This window comes from Ambystoma mexicanum, chromosome 2q, assembly GCF_040938575.1.
Source record: "Ambystoma mexicanum isolate Mex_15411 chromosome 2q, UKY_AmexF1_1, whole genome shotgun sequence".
NCBI classification, from domain to species: domain Eukaryota; kingdom Metazoa; phylum Chordata; class Amphibia; order Caudata; family Ambystomatidae; genus Ambystoma; species Ambystoma mexicanum.
In genome coordinates, this window is record NC_090924.1 from 1418169028 (window position 1) to 1418184743 (window position 15716).

At 43.6% G+C, this 15716-nt stretch overlaps 1 protein-coding gene across 2 annotated transcripts in view; it reads right to left on the minus strand.

The window, feature by feature from the left end:
• Window positions 1-13486: 13486 nt before the first annotated feature.
• Window positions 13487-15716, minus strand: part of PRR15 (proline rich 15) — a 116855-nt gene continuing 114625 nt past the window's right edge. For both annotated transcript variants that reach the window (XM_069648927.1, XM_069648928.1), the window contains one exon: window positions 13487-15070. In XM_069648927.1, the coding sequence (XP_069505028.1) occupies window positions 14602-15070 (469 nt within the window). In that variant the 3' untranslated portion in view covers window positions 13487-14601. The remainder of the gene's footprint in view (window positions 15071-15716) is intronic.

Consider the following 15716-nt stretch of genomic DNA (forward strand, 5'->3'; position numbering starts at 1 on the left):
GAATGCTGTATGTCAAGATGTAGCGCTTTCACCGATTGGTTCTGCCGCAGCGTCAAGTGCGTAGCATTCTTTTGATACGGCCGCCATGGTCATTTAGTTTTTGTGTTGAACGCCGAAATTCCCGCAAACATACCTTCATGAAACACTGTGTCGAAAGGTAAGTATTAGTTATATGTGGTAGTACAAAGTGAAACAGTGCTTTATTCTGGTTACCAATATCGTCCCGTACAGTGAAACTTGGTAGGCAACAAGCCCTTACTGAGTCTATGTAAGAAGCCACCACCAAAAGTAATGCGGATAGACTGCCGTCCTATGTTTTTGAATCTGAGGCAGCCACCTGCACAGATTTGTCAACACAGTGCGTCTGCACGTGGTCGGGAGTAACGGTTCTCATTATTGACTGCTGATATGTTGTTGAAAAATGAGAATGTATTTGCGTTCGGAGTGAAGGTCAGTTCATTTCATTTCATTTTTTCAGTAGGCGCTCAGTATGGGCGCACATGTAGCAAGCCTCATAAGGGTCAATTGTTTTTCGACCTTGACGTACACGGAACAGAGACGGAAAGAATGTAGGGAGTCACAGTTTGTGAAACATTTCCTTTGATAAGTTATGCTTCAAAAAAGGTTTGTGAAGCTCATGAAATATCAGTTCCCGAGGACGTCTTACTGCAAACAACTACTGTGTGACTGCGGAGGCTGAAATGGAGCCGGTGCACATAATGTAAGCTTATTTCTCAGGCCTGTACACCAAACTGCAATTATTTACTTAGTGTGAAAAAAAAAAATTACTAGTAATGCATTTGGAAGTTTGTGTGGCGTTGAAGTTTCAGATTGCACATTACCGCCGTCTGTACGATGTCACTACAATTTTCCCTATTACCTACGAAATGTATGTGACACTGATACTTTTTTACCTAGTATGTCTATTGCACATTGTCGCCGTTTGTAGGGAGTCAGTACATTTCCCCATATAATATTGTTCATTTATAGAGATGCTATGTAGTACACTTTACATTTCCGCAAAGGCTTCATATAGATAGATCTTTGTCATTTTACCCTCAGCTACTTCTTTCCGTATTGCGAGTGTCATGGATTGCAGCATCTGAGTGACGGGTTTTTTAATCGTCAATTGCAGCTATTCGTCACCGGTTGTATGTGCGTCATCATTGAATGGGATGACCGCATCAGACCTTTATGTCCCTATGCAGTTGTAGCAGTAAGAAGCAACATACCCTCCTTTCTGGTGTCCTAGTTTGCAGCCATTCACGTCGCCTTGTAAATCACTGTGACAGGAATACGCCTACTGTGTCAACAACGCATAATTTATGTGTGGTTAAACAACAACAACGTCACCATTGCCACTAACATTACACTTTCTGATGGACTACATCACAGCGATGAACGGCATCTTGCCAATGAATGTGAGAGGAAATCTACTACTGTGTCGCCACTGCACACTGTGTGCATGATAAAAACTGTCGCACCAACGCGTGGCGACTGTGTGGGAAAACCTCAACGTGACCGTCAAAATTAACATTTTCATTGTGCGGCGGAGACACAAACTTCTCATTTCTTTGCAACTGAGAAAAGGGCGATGATTTAGCGCTGTGCATTGTGAAATAAAAGTACATTACTACTTTTTACATGTGAGTGTGTTTTTTTAATCATTTCATGTTCCCCTTCACAATCTGCCATGGTACGTTGCAGGTTGTAGTATGTTCTTTAATAGATGCCGTATCACGGTGCGTAATCCTTTAAGAAAGCATTTGTTTACTCTGCCAAGGTACGTTATCCAGAACGCTATTGCACACCACTTGCTTTGGCAACGTAAGGCTCAGGCCCATCTATTATGTTTTCGTGCCGTTAGGGTACTTTCTGTTACACAGCTGCCCCAATTACAAAGATTAGTTCTGCATGAAGACGCTATGTTGTCAGATTTGGTATCTTTCTAAAAGTGGAAAAATGAGGATCAGGTGCACTGAAAGTGTTTACTGTACAGAAACGTTTCAAAAGCAATGCTGCCTTATACCTTCGCACTACACATTTCTTCACCTTTTTCACCTTGTGGCACTTATACAAAAATGTGTGCTCAGGTCAGTGGTAAGGGTGTTGCTTGCCATATTTCTGCCATTAGTGCACTTCACTTCACAGGGGTTGTTGTGATTTTGTCCACATATTAGAGGATTACTTTTTTGCGTTCTGCACGCTCATTTTTGCCAAACATATTCCCATTATGTTCCACACATTTATGTAAAGGTCATTGCGCACGAACAAAGTGTCATGTACATAAGCAATCAACGGTACACCTTTCATCTCTGAAGGGTACGATGTAGGTATGCTTACTGACCACAGTGTCGGGGAAGTAAATACTTCCATTTACAGGATGGGACAAAACATTGCAGTCGACATGTTCACCAGACACTGGCTTTCTGTTAAAGGTGTTGCTGATAACCACACATTTTCAAACAAATACAAACCTTCACCCACTATGGTCACACGTTTTCCTTTTTTACTTTCTGGCAACTGTAACAGAAAGCGGAAAAAGACTTTCTATGCAGCGGCCGCTTTCCCTTTCCATGGTGGCCATCTTGGAAAAGGATTTGTTTTCTTCAAACGGAAACGCCAGAGGCGTTCCGGTTGAAGATAAAAAATAATTTTTGTTTGGTGGAATGGGTTAGTGCCGTAAAATCTATATTGGTAATGGCATTCAGCCCCCACTTTTTTAAGGGTGGAATGGGGTTTACTGAATCAAAGACCTCAGTATGAACTCTTGCTTCTATTGTGGTGCAAACTTGCCCTGTTGAGTTGTGAACGGGATGTATTGCAGTTACAAGTTCGTACAACAATACACAATGTCCTTCCGCCCTATCAACGACTCACCCATATTATTGTGCAGTGTGTATGCGCTCTGCACCATGTGACCATGCTGTGCAACAGCATATGGTACTGTGCAATTCGTAGAAAGATGGGCAGTGAAGTCACATGTTGCTTTACAGTATGCTTATGTGTTACTATTGGAATCCTTCTAAATGCTCGATAAAAATGTAGGTCAACTTATGTTATGCATCACATACAGTACTGCCAACCTATGCAAATCATTCAAAAAACCTTCCTCAAAAGGACATTATGGTTACTTTGCCCTACTAAAAAAGTCCAAAATTCACTACAAAAAAAACTTTGTTAAAAAGACTTTATGGTTAAGATGCCCTATTAAAAACCTATCACATGTCTGGCTTACTTATATTGTGTCATTGAAAAATCTAGGCCAGCTGGTTTTCTTCACTAACAATCACAATATAAAAATTCAAAAGATGCTGTACATGAAAATGTTAACCTTCTCATATGTTCTTAAAGTCAATGCCTTAGGGTTTGTTCTCAGATCATGGTACACATGAATGGCGCAACAGGAGGCATCCAACACAGACTTAATTTGCATACAGGAAGATAAACTTTAATGCCAATAACATTTTCTGATGATGCGATTTCTTTCTTCCTTCATTTAGTTCCCCTGTGTGTTCCACTAATTTGTATGCATTGCGGGTCTTCATTTGTATTGTTTCTACTACCACACGTGTATATGCAGTCTTGCAGTGTTAGCTTGTTATTGCAGGTTTACAAATACATAAACACCCCTCAAATCTTGCTACCAACATAATACACACAACCGCTTGCAGGTAGGCATTTTTAATTGCCTGTATTTTCCAATGTGATGTCATCAGTGATGTCATCCATGACATCTGTCATGTCATCTTTGATATCCTGGGTGTTCGTCTTAGCAGTGCATGGTGGTGGCGCGAGTTATGGTTGCTTAGCTGACTTAAAAGAAAGGGGCTAAAGATGGGATGGCGTCATTGATGGCATCAATGACGTGTGGTGGCATATTTTATGGTCGAGGTGGTAGTGGTAGCAGTGGAGAGTGCAGATGGAAAAAATGGGTGAGTAGCCTACCATAACTCCCAAATTTCAGGGTTTTTTAGATTGTACTTGTAATCATAACATCCTTTTTACAAAGTTTTTGTACAGAATGGCATAGGTTTTTAATAGGGCAACTACCATAACGTCCCTTTAACAAAGTTTTTTTTGTAGCATATATATATATATATATATATATATATATATATATATATATATATTTTGGGCCGTATTAATCCATTCATTCTTTCCGTGTGGCATCTCCCTTTTCCAATGTGTCGCAAGACATGCCCTTCCTGCCAAGAAAAAGCCATGGGCATTTTCGGTAGCCCAATCTATTCTCCATCAAGTTCTTCCAACCCAAACAGGACCAACATTGGGGTCTTTGCCCGAGGGTTCCCATCCAGGTCTTTAATCCAGATGAAAACCTCACCCCAATAAGTCTGAACCACGGCACATCCCCACCACATATGCCAATAGTCTGCCCTGACATTCATGCCAACACACCGGCTCACATTCGGATACATTCTGGAAAGCCTAACCATATCATATTGCCATCTGTGTAATAGTTTAATAGCATGATGCTTGTATTGACAGGAAATAGACGTCTGGAAGGCACCCCAGCATAATCTCTGCCACAGATGAGAAAGTCCCACTCACAAATTTCTCTCCCAATGGTGATTTAGTCCCTCGATGGAGTGTTTTCGTGTTTTCACCAATGCCCCATAGAGCGCTGTAATTAATCCCTTGAATTCCGTAAAGGTATCTAGAGGTTTCTCAAAAGGGGTGAGGTCCCTCTGTATCCTTGCTTTCCAAACCTCTCCCAGTAATACCCCCTTTAGTTGTAAATACAGGAAAACTGAGAATTAACCTGTTCCCAGGACCTCTTCCAGTTCTAATATTGTGATAAATCTACCGTCCCTCCACAGCAGTCCAATCCTTTCTAATCACACTTCATACCAGGTTTGAAACCTATATGGATTAGGAATGGCATCTCTCACACCAGGCCCCAAAATATTTCCCAGAGGGGTGGGCCACGTTGTTATGCCCCTTAACCCAGCGCCTTGTTGCCAAATACTCAGTCCTCAGTATCGGGTGTTCACGAATCCTACGGGGAAGCTTCCCACTGGGTACACATAACCGTTCACCAACTTTGGCCGGTCGTAAATGATAATCATCTAATCCCACACACTGTAAGTCCACCTAGGTTCTAAGGTGCGGAATAAAAATTCTGAGCTGCGTGGCCTTATAGTATAGATTTATTTCTGGCAGTCCAACTCCTCTACTATATTTGGGGAGAACCAAAACCTCGTTGTAAACCCTGCGTTCTTCCCTTGCACAGGAACTGCAAATGTTTCCCCTTTGTTACTTTAAAGTAGGAATCAGAATAGGTTACATCTGAAAGAGGTAGAGGATCCTAGGTAGAACCACCATTTTCAGAGCGTTGCGATGCCCCATCCATGAGATCACCAGTTGATTCAACTTTTCCAACTCGATATCTAGTTTCGACATCAGCGGGGGGGAAGCTGGTCTCGTACAGATCACATAGTTCTGTTGTGACACGAATACCCAAATATCCAACTGTTCCCAAGTTTACCTTCAAGACATGAGAATCAACCTATATCCCCATCCCTATTCTTATCCAATGGTAAAAGGACTGATTTACCATTATTAATTTTAAACCCTGCCATATGGCCATACTGTTCAATTTGACTGACTGCCACTAGGACCGAAGTCAGTGGGTTCAATACATGCAGAAGCATAACATCTGCGTATAATCCAACTTTGTATTCTTTTCCCCCTACCACAAATCCTTCTACTCAGTGATCCTCTCTCAACTTCTGGGCTAAGGGTTCCAGAGAAAGAACAAACGGGGTCGGGAGAGTGGGAAGCCCCGCCTCGTCCCCCTACCCAAGCCAAACCAGTGAGAATATCCTCCATTCACAGCTACACACGCTTTGGTCGGGGAAATAGATCGCCATTATCCCATATAAATCCCCTCCCCATCCCAAATGTATTAAGTGATGGCCTGAACATACAAGTCTGTGGCTCTACCAGTTTCAATAATGCCATTGATTAATGCTGTCAAAAAAGGGAGTAGGACTGACACAAAGGATTATAAAATCCAGTGGCGAATCCATCTTCTCCTGGTGCCTTTCCCAGATTGCGGCAGCCTATGGCATTCTTAATTTCTTCTCCAGTTATGGGGGTTTACAGGGTATGAGCCTCTTTAGTTAATACCGGCCGATGAGTCTCTCCTAGGTATTTGTTGATCCCTTCCTGATCAGCCCTCCCGTCGCTCTTGTAGAAGATCTTGTAAAGAGGCAAAAGCCTCCTAGATCCACTCTGCCAATACATCCAACGCTTCATTCTTTCCTTCCATTTCTGAAACCCACCTTTCAGCTCGTTGTCCCTGCTGTGGTGCGGCAAGGAGCACATCGGCCTTATACCCCTTTTTGTAAAATTTCAGTTTCAGAAACTAAGCTACGAGCTATCTTCCCCTCTTCCAACAATCTCAGTGCTTCCCTCATGTAGTCATCCCTTCCCCCTGCAGACGTCTGTGCTTGCCTTTCCAAAGCCCCTATTTCACTCCACAATCTATTCTCAATAAGGGTACGCTCCTCTTTTTACGAGCCCCCTCCTAAATCATTATGCTTCTAAAAGTCACCTTACCTGCATCCTAAACATTCCCCTTCCAAACCTCACCTGTGTCGTTGATTTGGAAAAATTCCCCGATTTCATTTTCCCTTTCTTCTTTGAAAACTGGGTTCGTTACACCTCCATCTAGAAGCTCTGGAGCACAGACCAACCCATTTAAAGTCACCCGAGACCAGATCATGATCCGACTAGCTAACTGGGTGAATCTCTGATCACTGCACCAAGTCCCATAGGTGCCTTGATATATAAAGATAATCTATTCGCGTGGAGGTTCCTTGAGGTGGGGAATAAAAAGTGAACCCCCTTTCCTGCGGGTGGACAAAATGCCATGTGTCCCGCAACCCATATAGATCTGTAGCCTCCCGAAACTTGTCCCATCCCTGCTTTTGAAAGTCTTGTTCTCATGAGTGTATAGTTTGCCTGTCCAAATTAATGTCCAACTTGATATTAAGATCCCCGCCAACAATAAGATGTTCCCTCCCCTCATTTATCACTTTCGCTAGGGTTCTCTGCAAAAATCTCATCTGACATTGATTTGGGGGGGTAAACCGTTAAAAATGTGAATTGTATCTTCCTAGTCAAACCTGAAATCAACATGGTCCTCCCCTCAGTATCTGACCAGATTTTAGTAACCTCCATTCTGAGTCCCCAACAGACTAGGATACCCACTCCTGCTTTCTTGGTTATCCCCAATCCCCGATATTCACCTCCAACAAGCCCACTAGGGATCTTGCTTTCCTCACCCCTCTGGAACTTCATCTCCTGGAGGAATAAAACAAGCATTCCCAACCTGCGGGATTCCCTGGCAACCAAATACCTATTTGTTGGGGAGTTGAGGCCCTTAACATTCAGTGTGCCTACTCACAAAGTATCTTCCTAAAACCTCTTTCCAGTGTCTGCCATAAAGAGGTCTTTCTCTCCAACTGCTTCCAAAGAATCACGGGGAAGTGCTGCAAACAGTGCCATTAACAGCCCATAAAGGAATCTATACCACAAACCTTAATTCCCCTTTCCACCTTTATTCCCTCCTTCCCCGCCACTCCCCCCCACTTTCTGAACCACCAAAACAATCCCAACAACTGGGTCTCACTCACACCAATGCCAAACCAAGGACCCCTACTCATTCCCCCCACCACTTCCAAAAAAAATCAATGACCTCCTACCCCTACGTCTCCTCCCAAGTTCTAATCACTCAACCACGGGTAACCAGCTTTAGAATACAACCAGTAAAACAAAAAATCTTGCCCTAAGTTCAGTCAAGGTGTGTTGATAGGAAAAGTGTTCAGTGTTCTAAATTTCCTAGATCCAGGGATCCCCCTCCTATTGGGCCCCTTAATCCGCCACGGTCTGTCTCCCTTGCCTTTCCTTTGGGGTCCCATCATCAATTCATCGCTTTCCAATAGTTCACCTGAGCCTCTGTTTATTTTTTCCTCTGTAACCAGTTTATACTTGTGGCCCTCCAATTCAAAGGAGATAGAGAAAAGAAATCCCCATCAATGCCAAACTCTTTTATGTTTAACCATTTTGTGAAGGGTAAACACATTCGCCTCTTTGTGAATGTGACGGAGGACAGGTCTTGAAAAAATAGTAATTCTCGCAGTACCCAACATAACTGGGCCCTTTATGCTCGCATTCTCTAAAATCTTGAGCTTGGCAGGATAGTTATGGAAATGGGCTAGAACCGATCACGGGCCCCTAGCAGACCCACCAGCCCTACAAAATCGCTCAATTTCTTTTTCTTCAATTGTGTCATCGTCAAAGGGGATCTTGGTTATTTTGTGTATATTTCTCCTCGGGTCCCGTTCAGTCTCCCCTTCCCTTTCCGGTATCCCGAAGCATTGAAGGTTCATTTCTCTCTTTCTTGGTTTTCAAAGCCAAACATTTTCAATATAATTACAGCTTCTCTCCTTTCCATTTCTGCCATTCTCACATCCATTCGTGTCTCCAAGGCATCAAGAGGGGACCGATTGTGTTCCACGTCCTGTAATCTATACTCCATCTTGTCCATTCAGGTATTTATCTTGTCAACATTGCCTCCAATGTCCTCTTTCATACTCCTGATCTCCTCTTATAAAGATAAGACGTCTTTCTTAGTTGCCATCGTGTCCTCCCCCTCCTGCTGCCATGATGTTGTGGGCTGAAATAGCCCCAGATGCCATAAAAGACCAAAGTCAGTGGGGGACATGCCCCCAAGTAAAAAGGCCTGCCATGAAATAATGTGGAAAACGAGGTCTAGGAAATCAAAGCAAAAAGGAGTGAAATTGGGCATCAAAACCTAAAGATACTTAATGATGCCAATTGCCTGGCATAAGGGAAAGAACTGTGGAAAGGTTTGACAAATTATTAGAGAGCTAAAGTAACTTTCTTAGAAACAGCAGTACCCATGTTAAATGAAAATGCCAAGAATGTCAAGTCTTTGCAGAAAAATTTTGTATTTTTACTGTGAAAGAAACAAATGCATGAATATTCGTTATTCCCTTTAAACTAAAATAATGCAAGTCAGAGTGTCCGCAAAACTTTCAAAATATGAACCTGGTTTCTGTCTATCATGAGCCCATCACATATGAAACAACCATGCACAAGATCTATACTGGATGCTGAATTGGATTTAAACCGTTGCAGTAAAATGAAGGCCGTTCATGGCTGAAAGCAATAAAAAGACATTTCGATTTTGCCTCCAAAGTGACACTATGCAAAGCCAGATCTGCACTGAAGCCTTTAAAAATGTAATTATGACGCCCTCACTTAAACCCTGTGTGCAGGGAACGGCTTTGCAGTGAAACTTTCACATGATAAAATACACTCTTGAAAGGCCCACCATTTTAAGTAAAATGTGAGTTAAAAGGCAATGCAAGGCTAACTTTTGAAAGCCCCACTGTTGCTTACAATGGGATTTTTCGCTCTACTCGTTATTTCTTCAAATGTGAAAATTAATTCCTTCTTTGGTTGAACTGGAAACCTAGAGGGGCCTGTAACTTAAATATACAAAGAATAGGAGGCTCTGAGATCAAATCCACGGTCTGGAAAAGATAAAAGGCAGGTCTGCACTCCAGTTCTATAACCCAGGTCACAGGCTGCAATAAAACATGCATTAGCTGTTTGTTAGCCCTTGGAATGTGCAAGCTAATCTCAACACAGAACCCCTCAATGTCACAGCCAGGAACAGGGAAATTGCAAGGGTGGGGGCCAGGGCCATTTTTTGTAAAATTTATATTATTTACCCCACACTAGTCATTGTGGGATTTTCGGAAAGATGTCCGCTAACCCCCTCTGGGCATCCCAAGACTATTTTTGTGGGACCTACACAACCCAAGTTATTTATGAAAATGTAATATGGCCCCATTGAAGAATCCCCATTTGCCTGTGTAAAACCTTTGTTTATTTTTCAAGCAAATCAATTAATTTCCCCATTCATTTCACGGGATTTGCATTGTTGGAATTCAAAACCAACCATCTTTTCCCAGTGTATTGTGAACTGGTACTCAAAGTGTTACCCAAAATAATTAATCCCATTGTGATCTGAGAAACAAATTTGTCCCTGTGTTTCAATTGCGCCCGGCTATAAGAATTTCCATCTGTAACTGTATTTTCCCATTGCATCGGTCATCCTAACCCAAAACCGATTTTCCTCTTGTCAGCTACCCCATTTCCCAGAGCTTGCCTGTCATTTTAAGCACCAGTTAAAACAAATTCCATTTGCATTTTCTTTCCCATTGAAATTGTGCTAAACATCCCAAAAGCTGGATTTTCCCATTCTGTTCCTCTTTCCCCATTGTGAGGTCAAAACGAAATTTAATTTGCAATTTCTTTCACATGGCCTATGTATGTGTTGAATATCTTAAAACCGATTTTCCCCTTGTGTGCTGAGTAGAATTCTCTAAAAGCCCTGCCTGTCTTTCTAAGCATAAGCAAAACGAATTCACCATCTGTCTATTCTTTCCCATAGTAGTTGTGATAAATAATCTAAAAAAAAAAAAAACACTTCTCCATTATGCTCTAAAACCAAATATTCCCATTCTTTGCTTGCTCCCCATATGGTTTCTGTGAACTAGAGCCCAAATCTGATTTTTTTCCTTGTATTCACACTCCTTGCCACTGCCTTCCATCTAAAACTGACAAGCCTAGTGGATGCTTGGTGGGGTGCGGGGGTGAGAGTTGCAAGAATTTTGTGCGCATGCACTTTCCTGTTTGTATGCATTCATTTGATTGGTGAATTTTGACTGTTCTCCGACTGTAGTGGTGGAAGAAGGAAAGTACATTCTTGTTATTGTATATTTTGAGTTCTCGGTGTACTGCTTCATCAAAAAAGGATTTTGCTTTTTTATTGCCACAACATAGTTGGCTGATGTAAGCTGTTTTTTTTCATATGACATTAAATAATTATTACACATCGGCCTGGTTCCTACTCCTTTGTGACGCGGGGTGTTTGTGGAGGTTGGGTGCGGGACGGGTTGGAGGCCTTCTCAAGAAAGGATCCATATTGTAGAAATAAATATTGTGCGCCACATTTCTTGTAGAGGAAGTAAATCACTGACTTGCGCGAGCTGTGTAATAAACTGCAACAATATCCTCTGCAGTTCTCTGTGGGGGGTCACATGTACCTGGGCAAGCAAATTTGGCCAGCCTCAATCTCCCCTCCATCTAACACTAGGCTGAGGTGGATAAAGCGAGGGGCGCATGTTACCTTCGTCTCCCTCCTCTCCCTAGGGGAAGGCCGATGCAGTATGGTTATCTTCAGTCCAATCCTCAGGACCAGAGTATGGACCCAACACCAGTGCATCCTCTCTCTATGCCACTGGCCTTAAGCTGGTGTCACGTATGACATATGGGGTAATACGATCTCCCGTTGCATTGTTTTTCTCACTGGTAAGGGGGCAATTCAAAGCACACAATGCTGAACGCTGTCCAGATGGGGGGAGGGGTGTAGAGGGTTAGCTCAGTGGGTCCACCAGTAGGCAATCTGGGGGAAGCCCTTCCCGTTATGTAGGATGACCGTATCCCTCCAGATGCTATGAACCCTTCGGGTTCTCTGTGCCTCCCAATCTGAGTGGACACCTGCAAGGCTTCAGTTGATTCCACCAGAAGGATTCCCTTCCCCCATTCATAGCACGCGGGAGGCAGGCACACGCCCCTGAAGTGGGGGCCCACACCCCCCAGATAGCTTCTCCTAATAAGAGGAGACTGTAAGGCCTTTGGCGTGGTCCTGGAGTCCCTACCTACTCCAAATACCTCCTCTGTTCACTGCTGGTCCCCACCTATCTATTCTGGTCACAGGGATATATTTCCCCACTGATCTGTAGATGGAGTTCCCCGCGGAAGCAGTCAGCCCCTACAATCTCTGCAAAGTAGTCAATCCCAGGTTCCTGACCTCTGCTGTTCACTCCAGCAACCTGAACGACCGGGAGGCGGGCACACGCCCCTGCGTGAGGTCTCCGTGGGCTCTCCAGCTATATGAAGAGCTCCCTCCAATTACTATTTGGGCTTGAGGTATTTGCCTGTCCACCCCACCCGTTGAGTCAGTCTCTTACAGGCACTTTCAACCTTCTTGGATAAATGGAATGCCTGCTTGTTACAGTCAGATTTCAGAGAGCATACATGCTCGCCCAGGGGCAACAGGATCCATTTACCTTCAAAAAGGGCAAGCACCTTGCCGGCCGCAGTGCAAGCACCGGTATGCGTAGTATGGCACTCCTGTCACCGGCCGCTTTGATTTCACTTGTGCCGCCAGGAAGCTGATCCTACCATTGGTGTATGACTCCGGCTGCGGATCGAGGGTTTCTGGGGACAGCGTGCCCGTTGTCGTCAGGGCAAAGTCAAATCACACCGACGTCAACAGATTATCTCCCTTTGCCTTCCGGGCCTCATGCACTACACGTCGCAATGCCAGTGTAGGCCTACGCATCGGGGAGATCACTTTTGTTTTCTCCCGGCTCAGGCTGTGCTTTGGGTCTCAACTTCTGGGTGGCCAATACTTCCCGTTTTTGGAGCCGGGTGCGCCTTAAGCATTCCATTCCACAATAGTCACGGGGTAATTATTCCTGGGGGCCGAGAAGTGGGGGATCCCATCACTTTTAGGACCCTGTATGTCGGAGGAGCACGCTCAGGCCGTCCCCATCAGCGCACCCCCTGGTGACCTTCCTTGATTTTTCTTTTTAACATTTTGGAGATCTGGCCCATGAGAAAACTGCCCAGACAGCCTTGTGGGGGAACTGTCCCATGGACACCCCTCCTTGCCAGTTCGCCCCTGCAAAAGGAGTAGCTGAAATCCAGATCGGTTACACCCTCAGTGGTCTACGCTCAGTGGTTCAGACATTCAATCTACGCCTAAAATCTCCCCACTGACATAAATCCATTGTAATCCCTAGAGCCGCTGCCGGTATCTTAGTGCGCTCTCTCTACGCACAAAGGCACCATGTGGACAAATATTAAATCATACTTGCATTGCTCAAAGAAACTTTTCCAGACTGAAAATCTGTGTGCTAGGTCTGACAGTATTGTCTTTTACATTACAAATTAAACATTTTTTTAGTGTATTGCCTGAAACTAACACTTACAGTTGTCAAAAGATTGCAGGGTTAAGTTTCCCTAAATATTTTTTTAAGTGTTTCAACTGCGTACGAATACCACAATGAGGCGGGGCATTTCATGGGCCATATTTTCCCAGGACAATTCACTAGACATGTTTCGATCTCAAAGCACATCCCTTTCATAAAAATGTACATGGACATATTATTGTGAGATGATTTTTTTTTGTGAAATGCTGATACAAGGCGTTCCTCCCCATAAGACTACTATAAAGATCAATGCTGGAAGCAGACCCGGCTTCTACATTGGCGAGAGAGCTCAGCGGGCTGAACACTTCATTGCAAGCCATTTCTAATTCAAACTAAAGAGGACAATAAAAACACTCACAACACTGAATTAACAGGATTCATTTAAGCAACAATAACAAAAAGCAATCATCCCAAAGTAAAAAAAAAAGAGCTACAAAGAAAAGGGCTAAATATCTAAATCGAAAAATAAAAATATCCAGAACATTTAGAATTCATTGAATATATATATACTTTTTGCAATAATTAACAAGGACTTTTAAACAAAACCCAGTTTTTTACACAATTTCTTTCTCACGAATCCTAGAGAGATCGTGAGGCATTTGATAATTTCTCGACTCCTTAACTACCGCCAGTGCCAGATTAGATAGGATTTGGTCTTGCAGCGAATTAGCAATTTAATTAGACCAACACAGGGTCGTATTCAGTAGGAGTTGACTCCAAGCCAAAGTGCACCCTAAATCATCAGCTATTCAAGACCAGTCCGCATTATTGTGTTTCAACAATTTAATATTCCACATTACAGCTCTTAAAAATGTATTATTCCATTTAGTTGGTCCCAAATTGGTCATTTAAACAGATTTGTTCGGGGTGTTTTTCTTCTTTTTCTTATAAAAGCAGCCCTTTCAGGTTCAGTAATGCCAACAAAATATATCCTACTAAGAAACTCCTGTGTAAAGTGCATTTCCAGTACATTTAGGAAAGAAGGCCTAGGGGAGTTCATTATAAAAAGTTGAGAAACAGGACATTCCACTACTGGGAACCGTCGAGAAAACGTTTTAATCAAGCTAAAAAAAATATATTAAAAAGTCATAGAAAGAATATTTATAAAAGAAAATCAATGTTCGACCGTTTATGAAAACTAATAAATATTAAATGCATTTTTCAATCTGGAAAAAACATTGACAACTTGACACTTCAATTTTCCATATTAGAAAATAAACCTTCGAATTGGTGAATGTTAACATTTATGAAATACAACCAACCACAAAACATATCTGGCCGCGCAGTCCATGAAAATAGTATTTTTTGTGCTCGTTATTGCTTAGCTTTTTTTTTTAGGAATGTATTATTTGTGTGCAGCCTTGGTGCAGAATTAGGGTGGCCTTGACTAGTTTTCGCCTTCTTACTGCAGTATGGTTTACTGCAGGCGTTTTTGGTTTTGCTGGAAAGTTATTGGTCTGTTCTATTGCCGCCCGCTTCATTGCCGGTCTTCACCCGAAGCATTTCCTTCAAAGAACTTGGGGCTCTCAGGAAGCCCTACCCGCACTTTCCTCTTCTCCTTGAAGCGGCCCGAGCGAGAGATCTTTAGGTTCCTCCGGCCGGTCTTTTCACTGAAGAGCTTGTCGGCCTGGGCTTCGCCGGACTGACATGGAGGCCCCTTCGGTGGGTGATTCTCGCGAGACCTAGGTGAGGAGCTGGCGGCTGTTGCGATGGTGCCCACAGTCCCCGCTCCTGCAGTGCCAGAGAAAGTCCTCTCGGCGCTAGGGTCTGGCTGCTCCAGTGAGACTCCACTTCCATACACCGCCATATCCTTCGGTTTCTTCCGAACGGTTAAGGCCTTCCACCAGCCTGGATTGCCACCCTTTGCGGTGGCACTGTCCGCCATTTTTGCTGCCCTCAACGTTAGATGCTGGAGTTGCCAAAAGAGCCGCCCGTCCACGTCACACCTGCAACAAGAAAGGAAAGCAGAATAAATAAATTGCGAGAAACAGATGCAACTATTCAAACACACACAAGCCTACTGCTTCTTCATGACACGGCATCTCAGAATGGTGGGGAAAAAAGAAGAACATTTCCCTATCCATACTCTTCAGGAGTGTACAGCCATCAAAATGGAATCTTAGAAAGCCACTCGCTGGCACAAGGCAATATCAACACGTTGAAAAGGCCTAGACATATTGAATCCCACAGGGCACTGCCTAGATAATGCGGCCTAGTGCTATTCATCGTCCATGGAGCCACTAATGCCTGGACTTAACTACATCACGAAGCAGCGGCTGTACTGTTCCTTCGTCATAAACACTGGTGCAAACAGCGACTGGAGAGGGTTCCTGCAGAAGCAGGGTAGGTATCACTCCACAGATACACCAAGGGGAGAGGAGGGGCCACGCCCACCAATAGAAAACTGCCACGTAGCTCTTTGGGGCCTCGGATGAAGACAAGAGCAGCGACTAGGCAGAGGCCTATTCATGTTCCACAAACATTTCAGAAGCACACATGCGGGTCCGGTTTGCCTCAAGATGCTTCAAAGTAATTCGAGGCCATCGTCGACTAAAATACACCACAGAATTGGCATGCCTGGCAGTATTCAAC